This window comes from Trachurus japonicus, chromosome 24 (genome assembly GCF_045865225.1).
Source record: "Trachurus japonicus isolate A0001 chromosome 24, Traja_1.0".
NCBI lineage: Eukaryota > Metazoa > Chordata > Actinopteri > Carangiformes > Carangidae > Trachurus > Trachurus japonicus.
In genome coordinates, this window is record NC_140930.1 from 3270838 (window position 1) to 3291240 (window position 20403).

The window sequence follows — 20403 nt, forward strand, 5'->3', positions numbered from 1 at the left end:
ATGAACCATCAGATGATGAACTGCAGCTGTGTTGTGTCTTGTTCTCTCCATCAGACGCCTGTAAACTGGAAGTGGACATGAACACAATGCACAGATGCCTCAAACTGTCTGACAACAACAGGACGGTGACATGTGTGACAGAGGATCAGTCATATCCTGATCATCCAGACAGATTTGACTACTATTCTCAGCTGCTGTGTTCAACTGGTCTGACTGGTCGCTGTTACTGGGAGGTGGAGAGGAGTGGAAGGGTTCATATATCAGTGAGTTACAGAGGAATCAGAAGGAAAGGAGACAGTGTTGGCAGTGTGTTTGGAGGAAATGATCGGTCCTGGAGTCTGAACTGCTTTAATACGCTTTACTCTGTCTGGCACAACAACAGAAAAACATCCATCTCCTCCATCTCCTCCTCTGTCTCCAACAGAGTAGGAGTGTATGTGGACTGTCCTGCTGGCTCTCTGTCCTTCTACAGAGTCTCCTCTGACTCACTGATCCACCTCCACACCTTCAACACCACCTTCACTCAACCTCTGTATCCTGGGTTCAAGATCTTTTCTGGTGCCTCAGTGTCTCTGGTTAATGTGTAGGATGGAGAGTCTCTGGAAGTGACAGCAGCTTCAGTCCTGTGCTTTAAATGTTGGTGGTGGACGAGCTTTCACTTTGGTTTCAATTTTAATCTGTTCAGAATCATGGTAAAAACACATTCATGTTTTTTGTAACTCTGGAAACCTTTACTTAATCATTTGCAAATATATATAAGAGATTTGCAATGTGATGAAATGAATGAGAAATACTATTCTATTGTCAACAGTTGCCAAGTGGTTTGGATGTTTGTCCATGTTTTTTGATAAATAAATGAGACAAAACAATGGAGGAAAACTGTAAAACAACACAGATTATATTTAAAACATACACAGATTAAAATAATGTAAAGAATGTATGAACTTTACTCTCTGTTTTCAAAAACTGCTCACTACTGATGTCAAAATATTCACATTCAACAGTTCCTATTCTTATTTCACTGTTATTATTTCATATATTTGCTTATGTATCCCCTGTTTTGTTGATATGAACTAAACAGCACGTGTGTGTGTGTGTGTGTGTGTGTGTGTGTGTGTGTGTGTGTGTGTGTGTGTGTGTGGTTGTGTGTGGTTGTGTCGCTGCAGTGGCAGCAGCTCAACTGCAGGTGTCAGTGTGGTTCAGGTGAAACGAGACACAGCTCGAGGCTTCAGGTGAGGAGAGTTCAGGTGTAAATACACAGAGGAGGAGAGTTAATGAAACATTAAATAATCAGATTAATTAATGTAAAGAATATTAAAACTAAACATGACTGTTTCTTTGGATCAATAAGATAAACTGTGATGTTAATAGAAATGAACAGGTTTGATTCCCAGTGCTTCGATTCAAGATTTCTATTTTTTATCTTTATATTTTTTAATTGTTGTTATGTTGAAATATGTGACCCTGAGGAAGAGGATCCAAATCAATTAATAGAATAAATCAATGGTTATATTCAGATGAAAGTGTTGGTGCATCAGTCTGATCTCATTAAGTATAAGGATTATTCAGCTTTTATAGGTTAAACTGATGAAAATGTTTGTTGTTTGTAAATTGTAATTAAATTCATCATAAAAGACTGAACAGCTTCATGACCAATGTTCATTTACATAACAAATTTACCAGCTGGTATTAATAAAAAAACCTTGACCTTGACCTTTAAACTTATTAACAATAGATAGTAACCATTACCAATAGGCTTCTTATTATGTGATCCTTTGACCAGATTTATTCAGTCTCAGGTTTAAACTCTTCCTCAGATTTTTTTTTAAAATTATATAGGCCTTACATGAGATGTAAAATATATGAAGACAAAAGTCCAATTACACATTAACTTGAATTATCAGCACCACCAATCACTGATATAATTTATAGGCTACTTTATGTAAAACATAAAACAATAAAACACCTCATAACACGAATCAACATTGAGAATCTGTACAACAATAAACCTCTGACTCATTACAGCTGTAATATAATAATAATAAAACAAGCTGAGGTCTGAAGAGTCTGGTCTTTGTTCTCTGTGTTTCCTCTGCAGACAGAAAAGGGGGCGGAGTTATAGATCTACCTGTTGTGACCTCACTATGACCTCACTGTAAAGTTTATTATATGTGACTGACACAGTTCCTGTCTGTTTAATTAAAAGTGACACTGAAACGACCTTGAAGACGATAAATCCACTGCAGCTTCATAAGAACATTTAGGTTCTTCAGTAACGTTAATAAACAGTATAAACGTTACATGTCAGCGTTCATATTGGAATCCAACAAACTACGTATTGATTGGTGTTTCTGTACCTTAAAGCAGATGTTCTAATCAATAACATATTTTATTAATAAAGCCGTTAGTTGTTTACTGAGCTGCTGCTGCAAAAAGGAAAGGGAACATTTCTGATGTCTCAGTCTGAGACCTGCTGAGCTGCTGCTGACAAGGAGGAAATATTCTTTAGCTTCTTTAAGCATGTTTATTCGAGACTAGCACACACTCACATATTTCTTGTGTCATGGTGGAATTAACTTCCAGCTTCCCCAGTACAGAAAAACAACATACTGGGCGTGGCTTAAACAAAATGTGATGACACAGCATGAGCTTCTGGCCTTTACACTTACGACTCACATTATTACGCAGTCTTATGTTGTGAGTTATGAGTACACTAAATAAAAGAAAGTCTTATACAAAGTTTTCGTTGGACGATGAACCGGCCTCCCGGGTCTCCAGATGCACTTTGAGGAATAAAAAAACTACTCTGGAGTATTCATCAGCATGAGGGGGAGTCAATAATGACTGAATTTCATTTTTTGGTGAACTATTCCTTTAAGACCAGTTGGTGCAACCGGCCCCTGGTGATCCTTCCTCTGACTCTGAATTTGTCCACTAGGGGGAGCCACTGGAGCTTCTCTTCTTACAAGTTATTTTTGTGACAGTCAGTGAAGTGGACTTATCATCTGTTCACTTTCTCTGCATCAGTGTCATGAAACAAATCAGTGGTTCTGGTGGTACCAGCAGCTTTTAGCTGAATAGTTTCACCTGTGATGAGTTGAGTGGCAGTGGCTGATTGTTGTGTGTGTGTTGTGTTGCAAGTAAAACCTGGAACTGTTCAAAATGGGAACTGACATTATCACCACAAAGACAGAGAGCAGCCACAGAAAAACAGGAAATCACTTTATTACACAATGAAACACAGCGTAAAACAGAAGGAAATATATTACCTTGGATTTTTTTAAAAACGCATCACATAAAATGAGAAAAGTGCTCTATAAATGTAAACCATTATTATTATTATACAGTGACTATGGAGTGAAAGAATCGACCATAATCTGAGCTCACGTTCACTTAAAGGGATAGTTCACCCTAGAATGATATTTCGCTCATTATCTACTCACCCTCATGTTGACTAAGGGCTGGAAGAAGTTTCAGATTCCTCCGTGGCTTCTCTGAGTTACAGGGGGTCTCGGCATAGCAGTGCATGTCCATATAACGGTTGCAAAGGGACACTGGAGCTCTTCGTAAAAAAACACACACAAAAAAACATCCAAATACCTCCATGATGCTCGTATGTAATGTCCGTCTTGTGCTGAAGCCCCAAATTGCGTAATTGTCCCGAAAAAAATTAAATAAGTCTATATTTTAAGCTTGTTTGTAGCGGAAGCTTCTCGAAGCTCCTCTTCCTGGTCCGTCCAAATCTCGCGTGATTCGCAGTAACCGCACTGACGCATGCTGACGCCGGCGCAAATCACGCGAGATTTGGACGGACCAGGAAGAGGAGCTTCGAGAAGCTTCCGCTACAAACAAGCTTAAAATATAGACTTATTTAATTTTTTTCGGGACAATTACGCAATTTGGGGCTTCAGCACAAGACGGACATTACATACGAGCATCATGGAGGTATTTGGATGTTTTTTTGTGTGTGTTTTTTTTACGAAGAGCTCCGGTGTCCCTTTGCAACCGTTATATGGACATGCACTGCTATGCCGAGACCCCCTGTAACTCAGAGAAGCCACGGAGGAATCTGAAACTTCTTCCAGCCCTTAGTCAACATGAGGGTGAGTAGATAATGAGTGAAATATCATTCTAGGGTGAACTATCCCTTTAACACCTGAGGAGAGACAGACAGAGACATGCTGCATTTTGCACTTTGCACATTTTGCTGTGTCAACCACAAAGTCACGCCCACTCTGTTGTCACATGATTTCTCAGAAAAGTCTACCTGTGTGTTGTTTCACCTCACTTTGCTTTGACAGCAGCTCAGAGACCAGTCGACTGTCACTGACTGATGTGAAATGGATGAAGATCCTCACATGTTAAAGTCCTGAGGGAAAGTCTGTAAGTTCTGTTGCTTTACTCTCTTTCTCTCATATCCTGCTTGCAGTTCCCTGTTTTCTGCTACACTTTGACTCACTTTTTGATTATAAACTGATGCTGATGCTTCTCTCTGTGTTTCCTCTACAGGTGAAGGAAGAGCGACTCTGACTGGATGTGGGTCTGAATTCACCTGGTGAGTGTCGTCTTTGTTCTACCACTCAGCTGATTCATGTTCTCAGTCCAGTTTCAATGATTTTATGAGGATAAATACATTAATACAAGTAAGAACAGTTTGATGTCAGACGGATTTGAACTTTCCTTCCTTCAGCACCACCTGCTGGTTGAAAGCAGAATGACACTGTGGTGGACAGGTGTGTAAACCGTGTTGTTCTGACTGAGTGCAGCTCTCCCTGCAGGTGGAGGCTCAGCTATGGCTCAGTGTGAGGACAGAGAGGAGGGAGCCCCCCCCTCTGAAACCACTCTGTGTGGGGAGCAGGGCCAGACCAGAGGTCAAAGGTGAGATGAGGATCTCTAACTGTCCAGGACTCAGATCACTGGAGATACTGCTGTTATCTGATATCAGGTTTTTATGTGACAGGGTAGTGCATTATTGTTTTACTACTATTATTGGTACTAATAACAGTGAATAACTCATTTAAATCAACAAGATATTGTTTCAGTCTGACAACAAGATCAGAAGAACAGAGCAGAGAGGCTTTATTGTGATTGTAGAAATATACAGTTAAATTCTGCTGGACGGTAAAAAATGTGAAGATATGTTCTTAGGAACATAATTGATAAAAGAGTTGGTAAATTGCAGGAAATCTTGATTGCTGCCCTGAGATAAACATCAGGTAGATGTTAAAGGGAAACTTTGTTTTTTTTTTTCTCAACCTGGGCCCTGTTTTCATATGTTTTTCTGTATATGTGAGTGATGGATATTTCTTGTATTGAGGTCGCTCCAGTATTAAGCCGGGCAGGCAGCCTGCAGCCCAGCTAACGCTCTTCAACCGGGCAAGTGGCTCCCGTCAAAGTTCGCCCAATAAACGGGCATTTTTTTCACACTGACAGGCTCAGATAGTTACAATGAGTGTCCGACAACACACTAGAAAGGAGGAATGAACGTATGTCTCTACCTTTAGCTGGAGGTCAGGTCGCTGTTTGTTGTGATCTGTGTCCAAATCTCACTACGCTAGAAATCTCGTTCTGAAATCTCGTGGCAAAACACTGGTGGGGATGTATATGTTATCTGACTGAGGTGAAGAGAGACAACCGGAGCATTTCCAAATTTTGGAAACAAAATGTTGGGCTACTCTTTGCGCAGCTTTCATAGAGCTTTCACAAGTTATGGCTAACAGTTAGCTGTGCTACAAATGGATGCTAACACTCCTGTCGATGCACTGCGCCGTGCCGACCACAGGGTCTGCTGTGACCACTTTGACCGGGGATGACTACTGCCAGTCAAAGAAGATACGCGCTAAAGGTAGAGACAAATGTTCATTTCTCCTTTGTAGTATGCTGTCGGACACTCATTGTAACTGTCTGAGCCTGTCAGTGTGAAAAAAATGCACGTTTAGAGGGCGAACTTTGACGGGAGCCACTTGCCCGGTTGAAGAGCGTTAGCTGGGCTGCAGGCTGCCTGCCCGGCTCAATACTGGAGCCACCTCAATAATTGTATTATCCATCACTCACGTATACAAAAAACAATATGAAAACAGGGCCCAGGTTGGAAAAAAAACGAAGTTTCCCTTTAACAGTGCAGAGTGAAGGTCAGTAACTCTGTCTGTGGTTCAAGTACCAATAGTTCTGCTGATCAAATGTTCATTGGGACAAATGAACCAGTTTCAGCTTTAAGATGGTCATACACACTGAAATTTTAGAAGTCTTCCTATTTACTCACATGTTAGAAATAAACCTGTCTGACCCAGAACCTGCAACCTGATGGCTGTTTGAGAGAATGCACACTAAGGAGAACCACAATGCCTTGGCCATTTGTGCTGTTCTAAGAATAGATTCAGGTGCAGTGTTTCCACTAGGATTTTTTTTTAACCAGTGGCAACGACACAATGGATTCACACAGGCTCAAAGAGGGAAAACACTGAGTTCAGGGGAATCGGCTTGTGGCTCTGCCTCAGCTGTGTGATACCGTTATGAAAGGCGACCAGAGTTTCAGACAGGTTTGAATCCATCTGACCATCTGTTAGTGTTTACCTGTTGGGAGCGGTTCATCTCTTCTTACCCCTGTAAACTGCAAAAATTGACGCCTGATAAAATAGAAATTTGAAATAAAAATAAAAATAAAAAAACAGCTAAATCAGAATTCAGTTATTCAGTAGTGCATACCCAGTTTTAAACTGTTTGTCATTCCTCTTGCAGAGAAAAGGTAGATCCAGAGACCCTTTTGAAGACTTTGGAGGATTTGGAAGCCGATGATTTTAAAAAATTCAAGTGGTACCTATGTCAGAGAGGAGTCCTAGAAGACCTCCCATCAATCCCAAAAAGTAAACTGGAGAATAAAGACAGGCAAGACACAGTGGATCTAATGATCCAGACCTACTGTAAAAACACTGCTAAAGTCACCAAAGCAATCCTGCAGAAGATTAATCGGAATGATCTACTGGGAAATTTCACACAGCCCATCTCAGAACCCAAACGTAAGTTTGATTAAAAATGTGATGTTATAGAAATATTGGTAACACTTAGGGGTATCGTCATAAGAGTGACATGACATAAACGTGTCATAAACATTATGTCAATTAACATTATCATTAAGTGTCATTAGGTCTTTGTAATAACAACTTGACATTGTTTGGGTTGTCTTGATTATGACAACTTGACATTAATCAAAGTGACATTACCAGAAATTGTCTTTGTCATGACAACTTGAAATATGCACCTATTTTTGTGTTTATGGCAAGTTGACATGATGATTATTATAAGTAGATGTGCAAGGTTACAGACCAATTCTAGCACTTGGTCATTGATGTGTGACAGGATATTTACCGATGGCGGTAAAGCTAAGCAGCTAAAAGCTGTTTTAATTCTTGCTGCAGTGCTGTTACTACGTCACTTTTAAAGGTTTTAATATTTTTCATGCGAGAAAGTCAGTCAGTGAAGATCCCCAGTCTGTGGTCAGTTTATCCAGATACCCCCTTGTAGGAGATTTCCTCCAACGTTTTTGGAGAAGTAGAGAGCTAATGTGGTAGCAGAGACGATAGAGGAATACCCACATGGTTGTGCGTAATTATGCAGCAGAGCGCAGACAGGGACTAGTCTGCTTGTCTAGCCTCTACCTGGGGCCTCATTTATCATTGTGGATACACCTTTTTTTACACCATTTTTCCCCCGTTTTGTGCGTACGCACTTTTCTCCGCCAAATTTGGGATCTATCAAGCCAAAACCTGACGGGGAAAAGTGCGGACATTTACACCCATTTTGATCCTGGCGTACCGTGATTTACGCCTTTTTTGAGGAACAGGAGGAATTGGCGACACCGTTGCTGAGTCAGAGAACTGCAGTGTGAGAGGGAGAGAGGAGCGGAGTACATTTAGAAGAGCACAGAGGATTTTTTAAAAGTAATTGTGGTAGTGGTGGACCGTTGATGCTGGCAATCCAACCCGCTCTATAATAACACTAGGATTTATGTTAATTGATAAACAGAGCGGATTGAGGATTTTGCTTTTTTGCTTTTACACACTCTAGTGTGACGTCCGACAAGGATCAAACTCGCCAAGTTTAAAAACACACCGGCAGCAGCGCACACTGATCTGCAGCTACTGAGACTGTTATTATTCTGTCACCTGAGTTAACGAGGTGCACGTGTGTTTGGAGCTGACGAGAGAATAAAGACTGAGACAACGTAACAGTTCAAAGTAATGGTAACTATCGTGGAAATCCTGCTTATTGTTTTAACATCTAGGTGTAAAAAAAAAGATTTTCTGGGATAAAGGGGCAGATTACATAAGATTATTCTTCTTTCTGCTCCTGTTTGTTGAGATTTGGGAGGTTTTTGTTTTTATTGTAGCTTATTAAAATGCAAGATCATTTTTCTGACTGATTTATTGCCCGTGTATCTGCTTTCGGAGAAGCGGAGAAGTTCCGCTTCTTTCCCCCGTCCGCCCGTTGTCTCCATTGTCACTTTGTTGTCACTTGTTGCTGCGCCACAGAGCGCACATGGCTAATTAAATATGCACGTGCTGACCATATATAGTTGTATATAGGCATTCCGGGGGTGGAGTAAGAGGTGTGTTCAAGTGTGCACCATTCTTGGGTCCGGTGTGATTTATCAAAGGGAAATTGCGGAGAGTTGTGCGTACGCACGGTTTGATTGATCTGAAAAAGGTGTAAATATTTCGGGTGTACGCCATTTTCGTCTTTTCGCCGTACGCAAAACTTTAGTAGCAGTTTTACACCCTCTTTGATAAATGAGGCCCCTGGTCTTTTTACTAAACTTAACCAACTCCTTTCATCGTTGCCTAAGCCCAAGCAGTGCAAAATCTTTTGGGGAAAAAATACGCTATTAAAGGAATTGTCAGAAAGGCAGGATGTTTAAAAAAAGAAAAAAATACCCTCATTCTGACTATAGGAGTTAAGAATTGTCGGAATGACGGGACATTTGATAGAAAATTAAGTGTTGCCATTTAGACAATTAGAGGCCAATGTCGTACTGGTGGTCCCTTATCCTTCTCCTCCAAACACTTGCACACAGTTCTTCCGGGAACTTGACTGGCAGGTTGTTGAAGTATCTTGGAGAACTTGCCATAGTTCTTCTGTGGACTGAGGCTGTCTCAGTGTCTTCTGTCTCTTGATATAATCCCAGAACGACTCCTTATTTTTGAGATCAGGACTCTGTTCTGTCAAAACAGAAATGAAAAAAGTGTTCGGAAGCAATTCAGTACGTAAAGACCTCTGGGAGAGGTTCAAGGAATTGATCTCTTTGGAACAATTAGTTTATAAAAACCTGTTGAATGAACTGATAACAGAGAAGGAGTTTCCATGATTCATTTTTTCTATGCAATAACTACAATAATAACTTCTCATTTATGTCATTGGTCCTTTATTCATACAGGACCTGCCAATGGCTGCCAATGTAAACTCAAATCCAACCTGAAGGAGAAGTTCCAGTGTGTGTTTGAGGGCATCGCTAAAGCAGGACACCAAACCCTTCTGAACCAGATCTACACAGAGCTCTACATCACACAGGGAGGGGCTGGAGAGGTCAATTATGAACATGAGGTCAGACAGATTGAAACAGCGTCCAGGAAACCAGACAGACCAGAAACAACCATCAGACAAGAAGACATCTTTAAAGCCCCACCTGGAAGAGACCGACCAATCAGAACAGTGATGACAATGGGAGTGGCTGGTATTGGGAAAACAGTCTTAACACAGAAGTTCACTCTGGACTGGGCTGAAGACAAAGCCAACCAGGACATACACTTCACATTTCCATTCACTTTCAGACAGCTGAATATGATGAAGAAGAAAAAGTTCAGTTTGGTGAAACTTGTTCATCACTTCTTCTCTGAAACCAAAGAAGCAGGAATCTGCAGGTTTGATCAGTTCCAGGTCGTCTTTATCTTTGACGGTCTGGACGAGTGTCGACTTCCTCTGGACTTCCACAACACTGAGATCCTGACTGATGTGACAGAGTCCACCTCAGTGGACGTGCTGCTGATCAACCTCATCAGGGGGAACCTGCTTCCCTCTGCTCGCCTCTGGATAACCACACGACCTGCAGCAGCCAAACAGATCCCTCCTGAGTGTGTTGGCATGGTGACAGAGGTCAGAGGGTTCACTGACCCACAGAAGGAGGAGTACTTCAGTAAAAGGTTCAATGATAAGGAGCAGGCCAGAGAGATCATCTCCCACATCAAGACATCACGAAGCCTCCACATCATGTGCCACATCCCAGTCTTCTGCTGGATCTCTGCTACAGTTCTTGAGGATCTTTTGAAAACCAGAGAGGGAGGAGAGCTGCCCAAGACCCTGACTGAGATGTACATCCACTTCCTGGTGGTCCATCTGAAACTGAAGAAGGTCAAGTATGATGAAGGAGCTCAGACAGATCCACACTGGAGTAAAAAGAGCAGGAAGATGATCAAGGCTCTTAGAAAACTGGCTTTTGAGCAGCTGCAAAAAGGAAACCTGATCTTCTATGAATCAGACCTGACAGATTGTGGCATCGATATCAGAGCAGCCTCAGTGTACTCAGGCATGTTCACACAGATCTTTAAAGAGGAGAGAGGCCTGTACCAGATCCCGGAAAAGGTGTTCTGCTTCGTCCATCTCAGTGTTCAGGAGTTTCTGGCTGCTCTTCATGTCCATCTGACCTTCATCAAGTCTGGACTCAACCTGATGTCACAACAACAAACAACATTTTGGTGGTTGTTTCAAATATTTAAAGAAAAACCTGAAAAAGCACATTTGTACCAGAGCGCTGTGGACAAGGCCTTACAGAGTCCAAATGGACACCTGGACTTGTTCCTCCGCTTCCTCCTGGGTCTTTCTCTGAAGACCAATCAGACTCTACTACGCGGTCTGACGACTCAAACAGGAAATGACTCAGGGTCTAATCAGAAAACAGTCCAGTACATCAAGAAGAATATTGAAGAGACTCCTTCTGCAGAGAAAAGCATCAACCTGTTCCACTGTCTGAATGAACTGAATGATCGTTCTCTAGTGGAGGAGATCCAACAGTCCCTGAGATCAGGACGTCTCTCCACAGATGAACTGTCTCCTGCTCAGTGGTCGGCTCTGGTCTTCATCTTACTGTCATCAGGAGAAGATCTGGATGAGTTTGACCTGAAGAAATACTCTGCTTCAGATGAGGCTCTTCTGAGGCTGCTGCCAGTGGTCAAAGCCTCTAACAAAGCTCTGTATGTTCACATATATTCATCTACATTTACTGTATCTTCTTCTTTTGTCACAACAAAAATATCTTTGTTTACTTTTGTTTTCCTCATTCCTCTTCAGACTGAGTGGCTGTAACCTCTCAGAGAGAAGCTGTGAAGCTCTGTCCCCAGTCCTCAGCTCCCAGTCATCTAGTCTGAGAGAGCTGGACCTGTGTAACAACAACCTGCAGGACTCAGGAATGAAGCTGTTGTCTGGTGGACTGGAGAGTCCACACTGCAGACTGGAGACTCTCAGGTCAGGATACAGATGTTTGTTAGACAGCTTTAACACCCTTCTGTAAGTTGTTGGTGACTGATGATGCTCAACATCTGTTGAGATATTCAGCAGCCTGTTGAGATTCTCAACATCTCTGTACACATGCTTTTGTAAAATTGGGGGTTCATTATATTTTCTATCTCCAGTCTGTCAGGATGTCTGGTCACAGAGGAAGGATGTGCTTCTCTGGCCTCAGTCCTCAGCTCCCAGTCCTCAAGTCTGAAGCACCTGGACCTGGGTAACAACAACCCACAGGACTCAGGAGTGATGCTGCTGTCTGGTGGACTGGAGAGTCCACACTGCAGACTGGAGACTCTCAGGTCAGGATACAGATGTTTGTTAGACAGCTTTAACACCTTTCTGTAAGTTGTTGGTGATGATGCTCAACATCTGTGTACACATGATTTTGTAAAATTGGGGGTTCATTATATTTTCTATCTCTAGTCTGTCAGGATGTCTGGTCACAGAGGAAGGATGTGCTTCTCTGGCCTCAGTCCTCAGCTCCCAGTCCTCAAGTCTGAAACACCTGGACCTGGGTAACAACAACCTGCAGGACTCAGGAGTGAAGCTGCTGTCTGGTGGACTGGAGAGTCCACACTGCAGACTGGAGACTCTCAGGTCAGGATACAGATGTTTGTTAGACAGCTTTAACACCGTTCTGTAAGTTGTTGGTGATGACGCTCAACATCTGTTGAGATATTCAGCGGCCTGTTGAGATTCTCAACATCTCTGTACACCAGTGTTAATTTTGACAACAAATTCTAATTTAGTTTTAGTCTTAGTCTTCTGACTAAAATACAATTTAGTTGTAGTCATATTTTAGTCATCTGAAATATTTTAGTTTTAGTCTAGTTTTAGTTGACAAAATATCTTTAGAATTTTAGTCAGCTAAAATTACAGTGGATTTAGTCGACAAAATGTTTCTCCAGAATATCCAGTCATTGGAATTATCCATCAATCTGTTATGGAATGGTATTAAGGTTTGAGTCTACAATACAGGCACAGAAACAGTTGTAATATGGTGCATTTTGTTTTATTCATGTTCTTTTAACTTTCATGTTAATACTGAGTTTCAAATTGCTTTGGTTTTCTTTGGAACAGTTTAGTCAGTCTCCCATCTACTATCTCCATCATTAGCACAAAGTCCTCAGCTGCAGTTGTGAGTGGTAAATGTGTGTGTCCAGTCCATCTGGCCTGCTCCTTGGTCTGTTGTTCTAGAAGAACTGAGGGAAGCTGTAGAGATGAACTGCTGCTGGGTTGCTTAGCAGCACTAGCTTTATCTCCACTTGGTCCATGGTCATCTGTGTCATCATCAGAGTCTTCTGTATCTGTGAGGGTGAATAAGGGGGAATCAAGTTGTGATCTTTGTCGCTCAGTCCTCCCAGATCTCTCTGTCACACTATACACACACACGCGCAGGCACACATGCACGCGCTTGCACACGCACACACACGCGCAACGAATCAATCTTCTAATCAATACAATTCAGAGGTGGTTTCCTTTAGCTTCTATTGCATTTCATGTTTAGTCCTATAAACACGGTGGTTTGTCTGATAATATAACTTTAGCGTGTGTGCTTACCGTCGCGTGTTCTGGATGAGCTCTGTGTAGATGATGCTTCATGTTGCTGGTGTGTGGATCGATGTGGGTCCCCGCGGTGCTCCGGTTTACAGGGGGTCCTGGGCATTGTCCTTGTTGTCATATGTGAAGTGTGTGACCAGATGTCATTTCTTAGTTTCCGTCCTAAACTCAGCGCTGATATTTCCGTGGTGTTGTGTTCATAACTCATGCTGTCGCGCTCGGAGCGCGTGCACCGCAGGACGCTAAGGAGCGAGGCCAGTTTTATTTTGAAACTTTTCATGTGCCGCGGCTGTGGCTCTGCTTCCGGAGAAATCAACATGATTGGACCTCTTCTCCATTCGTCCCTCCCTAACATTTTCGTCTCGTTTTTATTCGTTGACTAAATTGTTTATTAATTTCATCATCGTCTTCGTCATCACAGCTGACTTTTTATTTAGTTTTTATTTAGTTTTCGTCCGTGAAAAAGGTTCGTTGACGAATATATTTCGTCATAGTCTTCGTCAACGAAATTAACACTGCTGTACACATGATTTTGTAAAATTGGGGGTTCATTATATTTTCTATCTCCAGTCTGTCAGGATGTCTGGTCACAGAAGAAGGATGTGCTTCTCTGGCCTCAGTCCTCAGCTCCCAGTCCTCAAGTCTGAAACTACTGGACCTGGGTAACAACAACCCGCAGGACTCAGGAGTGATGCTGCTGTCTGGTGGACTGGAGAGTCCACACTGCAGACTGGAGACTCTCAGGTCAGGATACAGATGTTTGTTAGACAGCTTTAACACCCTTCTGTAAGTTGTTGGTGATGATGCTCAACATCTGTTGAGATATTCAGCAGCCTGTTGATATTCTCAACATCTCTGTACACATGATTTTGTAAAATTGGGGGTTCATTATATTTTCTATCTCTAGTCTGTCAGGATGTCTGGTCACAGAGAAAGGATGTGCTTCTCTGGCCTCAGTCCTCAGCTCCCAGTCCTCAAGTCTGAAACACCTGGACCTGGGTAACAACAACCTGCAGGACTCAGGAGTGATGCTGCTGTCTGGTGGACTGGAGAGTCCACACTGCAGACTGGAGACTCTCAGGTCAGGATACAGATTTGTGTTAGACAGCTTTAACACCCTTCTGTAAGTTGTTGGTGATGATGCTCAACATCTGTTGAGATATTCAGCAGCCTGTTGAGATTCTCAACATCTCTGTACACATGATTTTGTAAAATTGGGGGTTCATTATATTTTCTATCTCTAGTCTGTCAGGATGTCTGGTCACAGAGAAAGGATGTGCTTCTCTGGCCTCAGTCCTCAGCTCCCAGTCCTCAAGTCTGAAACACCTGGACCTGGGTAACAACAACCTGCAGGACTCAGGAGTGAAGCTGCTGTCTGGTGGACTGGAGAGTCCACTCTGTGGACTGGAGAATCTCAGGTCAGGATACAGCTGTTTGTTAGACAGCTGATCTTCAACATCCTTCTGTAACTTGTTGGTGAAGATGCTCAGCATCTGCAGGATTTTACTGTTGATATGATTTTCTAAGACTCTTGAGTCTATCACATTTTGTATCTCCAGTCTGTCTGGATGTCTGGTCACAGAGAGAGGCTGTGCTTGTCTGGCCTCAGCTCTGAGCTCCAACCCCTCCCATCTGAGAGAGCTGGACCTGAGCTACAATCATCCAGGAGCCTCAGGAGAGAAGCTGCTGTCTGCTGGACTGAATGATCGAGACTGGAGACTGGAGACTCTCAGGTACAATCAGACAACAAGGACTCCGTATGTCTCCTGTCTTTTATGTTTCAACAGATATGGTTCATCCTCCTCCTGTGATAAATTATGTAGTAATGATGTCCTGTAGGACACTGAAAACCATCACACTCATTACTTACAGTCAGGTGAGACAGCCTCCATCAACCGAAACTGTTGTAATGTGACCAAGGTCATTGCATTACTTATTCACACGCTCTTTTCCCATCTCACGCTGTTTCACTGCAGCTGCTGTATTAGATTTTTATTTTTTATGTGTTCATACTCATTAAAATCTCACCTTCAGTTGGAGTGAAGAAAGTGGCTCTGATTCTTACTTCCTGCTGCTGAATCTGTCATCTGCGCTCCACCTGCTCAGAGCTTATTGACCTAGTTCTGATCAGCTGTTCTGGATTTTGCAGCGAGGTTAATAAGTTAATTAAGATGTTTGCATCAGAGCCCCTTGCATATTTTAAAGTACTTACTGTGACTAAATTGTTTACACAAGCACAAAGTTCTTCATGTGTCCAGCCTCATACCTTTGCTCTCCAACGTTTATGCATTCTTACTTTAAAGTTGTCAATACTTCCTTTCGGGGGGGCATACCCCCCAGTTCTCCCTGTCATCCCTGTTCTCTGACTTCCCATCTAGCGCCATTATCAGGCCAATGTTTGAATTTGTTCACTACTTTGGTTTCAAGTCTATTTTCACCTCAGGCACCTTTTATATATATATATATTTTTTTATATATACTTTGACAGAAATGACACACAGGAACATTTATTCTCCGTGAACCTCAACTTTATAATTTTAAAGTTTTTAACATTACATTCTCAAGTCAAATCATTTGATTTTGATTTATCAGGGACTTTACAGTCTGAAGCATAAGGCCTCTGTTTATTTGTCACATTTAAATATTTAAATGTGTTACGTTTTAAATAGGAGGATCCAAATGCAGACTCAATTGGCAAAAGTATTTATTTAGAAAAAGGTTAATAAAAGGAAATCAAAGTACAACGGAAACAAAGTAGCAACAAAAGAGTCAACGAGCCTAAGTCTCAGACAGGGGGTAAACAAGGAATCCAGTTCAACAGTACAAAACAAGGGACTAGAAATACAGAACTCTATCATTTATTATTTGTTTATTTTTTCCACAAACAGGTCATGAACATGAGGTGCATTTTTACCATGGTCCCGTCTCAAGCATACCCCATATGTGTAGAGCTGAGACACCTATAGAAACCCACTGATGATGACTGAACATCAATTGTAAAGGCAATAAACTTTAAAAAAAAAAAAAAAAAAAAAAAAAAAGACAATTTGACAAGATATTTCAATATAAATTCATTCCTCTTTTTTGAATATTATTGTATTAATAATATAAATATTATTATATTATAATCATAACATAACATTATAATATTAATAGTATGTTTTAATATAACACTGTTATATGTCCCTTTCAAAGGGAATTTTAAGCAGTGGCTTAAGGACACAAGAGTGTGACCATTAACTCATTGAGTGCCGCGCTCCTTTCCAAAGTTTTAGTCAAGTGTACCGGCAAATTGGACCATATTTGACTTTTTATTTTAGAGCCATAGTGTATTCTATATTATTGCCACCAACACATACTGTGGCTCATTTGAAAGGTTTAACTTTATCCTTCAAATGGCCACAAACCGTTTGTTTCTACGTGCCTCCGTTCCTGAGAAAAGTCAAGCTAAACATGGCTGGGTTTCACCAAAATCCCTCCTTTTTTTCTAGAAAAGGAGATAGAGCGTCTTTTATGAAAGGTGCGCTGTTTGTGCCTGTCGCTCTTCTCACACTCGCATTTCTGGATCAAAGGGCTCGTATAAGATAAATATACACAACAATTGTTGTTCTATTCACAAAACCACCATCGGGGGCGGGGGGGGCGCCACTAAACAACAATAACACAGACGCACCGTGCCGTGTCACAGCCTCTCGCCGCGGAACGTGAGGCTCTGCCGGCCACAGCGGCTCGCGAACACCGGTCCCACAGGTGGTCGCGGTCCTTCTGTGGTACGGGTCGGTGGTGCCGGTCTGCTTTGACCCAGAGACCATCAGATTTTACCGCGGGAGGACTTTGGGGAGGACACGGTGTTGCTCCAGATGAAGACCGGGCGGGACAGTGGGCTGAGAGCTTCCTGGTTCAGCTCCCAGCTGCTGCAGCCTCGCGGGTGAGAGCAGAGCAGCTGCGGCGCAGCTGCGCTGCATCTGCATGCAGAACTCCGTTTGCAGAAGCTGAGTTATGATAAAAACTTCCAGATCATGAGCTGTCATGTGACTTTGATCGTCATCTATTTCAGTTCTCCTCGTCGTAGAGTCCCCAAATTTACATATAATGTGTATTAAAGTGTCTATTTTCATAATTTAAAAAAAAAGCAAAAAACGAAAAATTTCGTTTTTGGCACTCAACGCATGGGAACGAAAAACGAGAAATTACGTGGTTGGCACTCAATGAGTTAACTGGACCTGGGGCGACATGACTGATTAATTGTTTACTTACTGTGCTGTCTGGATGTTGTATTACTGTTGTGTCCTGTACATTATTGTCTTGTCCTGTCCAAGTACCGTGTCCAACATTGTTTTTATTGTTTTGTCTTCCTTGTTTGTGTAGTGCACTTTTATGTATTTCGCTATATGTATTGTATTTATTGTTTTGTTTTCATTCCTTGTGGTGTACTGCTGTATTTTATTTATTTATTAGGGACGTCAGACGCAAATTAGCCGCCTGGCTATAATCCGGCATATTTACAGCAGTATTTCTTTTAGTTATACTAATGTTCATTAATATGCACTGTCCCTATTCAAATAAATGCTATTATTATTATAAATGTCACAAATGAATTTTATTTCCATTTTCTTTCTTTGTGGTGTGATTATGACTAATAACATTTTATTGTTAGCCTAAGATGCACAATTTAGGAGCATGTGATGTAACAGAAAAAACAGGGGTCGTTTGGATAAACTACGCTCATGTGTGGGTGAGAGGAGCAGGGAGACTGGGCTGGAGCTCGGTCTCTGGAGAATTCTGAGAAAAAAGTCAGAACTAACTTATTATTATTTTTACAGTGGCCGTAATCCTCTTCCGTCCTTGGGTTATCTTTGTCTAATATTAAACTTGTCTGATGATCTTAAACATTGAAGTGCGACAAATATGCAAAAAAGTAAGAAATCAGGAGCAGAGCAAATCCTTTTTCACAGCTCTGTAAATGACAGTAAACACATAGAATCTGCTGTTTAACTGATCTGTGAACAGTCAGTCAACACTTCACTGGTTTAGATGTAAATTCACTTCATCATAAGAGACGACTTTAGTGACCTATATTTCCCCTTCTGTTGAGGAACATCAATGAAAACACAGAGAAGATCAGTGGTGACTCTTCTTCTTCTTCTTCTGACAAACTGCTTCATGTTGAACAGTTTAGATATAAAATCACTCTGACTGTGTTTCTTCCTCCAGGCTGGACCATGGTGGAGAGCACAGGTTAAAACCTGGTCTCAGGAAGTGTAAGTGTGGTTTTAATGTGACTAATGATCAGACAACAGCTCTCTGTCAGTTTGTCTTTAAATACAATGTTGATTCAATAATCAATCAATCAACCATCAGATGATGAGCTGCAGCTGTGTTGTGTCTTGTTCTCTCCATCAGACGCCTGTGAACTGGAAGTGGACATGAACACAATGCACAGAGAACTCAAACTGTCTGACAACAACAGGACGGTGACATGGGTTGGAGAGGATCAGTCATATCCTGATCATCCAGACAGATTTGAATGGTTTCCTCAGCTGCTGTGTTCAACTGGTCTGACTGGTCGCTGTTACTGGGAGGTGGAGTGGAGCGGAGGGTTTGAAATATCAGTCAGTTACAGAGGAATCAGAAGGAAAGGAAAAAGTGCAGACTGTGAGTTTGGAAGAAATGATCAGTCCTGGAGTCTGTACTGTCATGATGATCGTTATTCTGGTGGTTATTCTGTCTGGCACAACAACAGACCAATCTCCATCTCCTCCTCCCGTGTCTCTAACAGAGTAGGAGTGTATGTGGACTGTCCTGCTGGCTCTCTGTCCTTCTACACAGTCTCCTCTAACAGACTGATCCACCTCCACACCTTCAACACCACCTTCACTGAACCTCTGTATCCTGGATTCAGGATCTTTTCTGGTTCCTCAGTGTCTCTGGTTGATGTGTAGGATGGAGAGTCTCTGGAAGTGACAGCAGCTTCAGTCCTGTGCTTTAAATGTTGGTGGTGGACGAGGTTTCACTTTGCTTTCTATTTGAATCTGTTCAGAATCATGTTAAAAACACATTCATGTTTTTTTGTAACTCTGGAAACCTTTACTTAATCATTTGCAAATATATACTAAGAGATTTGCAATGTGATGAAATGAATGAGAAATACTATTCTCTTGTGAACAGTTGCCAAGTGGTTTGGATGTTTGTCCATGTTTTTTGATAAATAAATGAGCCAAACCAATGGAGGACAACTGTAAAACAACACAGATTATATTTAAAACATACACAGATTAAAATAATGCAAAGAATGTATGAACTTTACTCTCTGTTTTCAAAAACTGCTCACTACTGATGTCAAAATATTCACATTCAACAGTTCCTATTCTGATTTCACTGTTATTATTTCATATATTGCTTATGTATTCCCTGTTTTGTTGATATGAACTAAACAGCACGTGTGTGTGTGGTTCGTGTGGCTGCAGTGGCAGCAGCTCACCTGCAGGTGTCAGTGTGGTTCAGGTGAAACGAGACACAGCTCGAGGCTTCAGGTGAGGAGAGTTCAGGTGTAAATACACAGAGGAGGAGAGTTAATGAAACATTAAATAATCAGATTAATTAATGTAAAGAATATTAAAACTAAACATGACTGTTTCTTTGGATCAATAAGATAAATTGTGATGTTAATAGAAATGAACAGGTTTGATTCCCAGTGCTTCGATTCAAGATTTCTATTTTTTATCTTTATATTTTTTAATTGTTGTTCAGTGTTATGTTGAAATATGTGACCCTGAGGAAGAGGATCCAAATCAATTAATAGAATAAATCAATGGTTATATTCAGATGAAAGTGTTGGTGCATCAGTCTGATCTCATTAAGTATAAAGATTATTCAGCTTTTACAGGTTAAACTGAAGAAAATGTTTGTTGTTTGTAAATTGTAATTAAATTCATCATAAAAGACTGAACAGCTTCATGACCAATGTTCATTTACATAACAAATTTACCAGCTGGTATTAATAAAAAAAACCTTGACCTTGACCTTTAAACTTATTAACAATAGATAGTAACCATTACCAATAGGCTTCTTATTATGTGATCCTTTGACCAGATTTATTCAGTCTCAGGTTTAAACTCTTCCTCAGATTTTTTTTTAAAATTATATAAGCCTTACATGAGATGTAAAATACATGAAGACAAAATAAGTCCAATTACACATTAACTTGAATTATCAGCACCACCAATCACTGATATAATTTATAGGCTACTTTATGTAAAACATAAAACAATAAAACACCTCATAACACGA

General features: G+C 41.2%; 2 protein-coding genes across 2 annotated transcripts in view; both read left to right on the top strand.

Annotated features, from left to right (window-relative positions):
* LOC146961147 (uncharacterized) overlaps positions 1-653 on the top strand; it is a 119785-nt gene extending 119132 nt beyond the window's left edge. Inside the window, exon 17 of the mRNA XM_085771670.1 lies at positions 55-653. Within this exon, the coding sequence (XP_085627796.1) occupies positions 55-587 (533 nt within the window). The 3' untranslated portion in view covers positions 588-653. The remainder of the gene's footprint in view (positions 1-54) is intronic.
* Positions 654-9229: 8576 nt separating this feature from the next.
* Positions 9230-19136, top strand: LOC146961148 (protein NLRC3-like). The gene is made up of 6 exons (XM_085771615.1): positions 9230-9260; positions 9431-11240; positions 11338-11511; positions 14673-14846; positions 18328-18374; positions 18517-19136. The coding sequence occupies exons 1-6, from the start codon at positions 9230-9232 to the stop codon at positions 19053-19055; spliced, it is 2775 nt and encodes a 924-aa protein (XP_085627741.1). The 3' UTR covers positions 19056-19136.
* The last annotated feature ends 1267 nt before the right edge of the window (positions 19137-20403 follow it).

Bases quoted from the DNA above. Each gene is read 5' to 3' on its own strand.
- LOC146961148 (XM_085771615.1), top strand. From the start codon at position 9,230: ATGAAAAAAGTGTTCGGAAGCAATTCAGTAC. The intron at 14,847-18,327 runs GTACAATCAGAC...TTCTTCCTCCAG, and splicing joins TGGAGACTGGAGACTCTCAG to GCTGGACCATGGTGGAGAGC. The intron at 18,375-18,516 runs GTAAGTGTGGTT...TCTCTCCATCAG, and splicing joins AAAACCTGGTCTCAGGAAGT to ACGCCTGTGAACTGGAAGTG.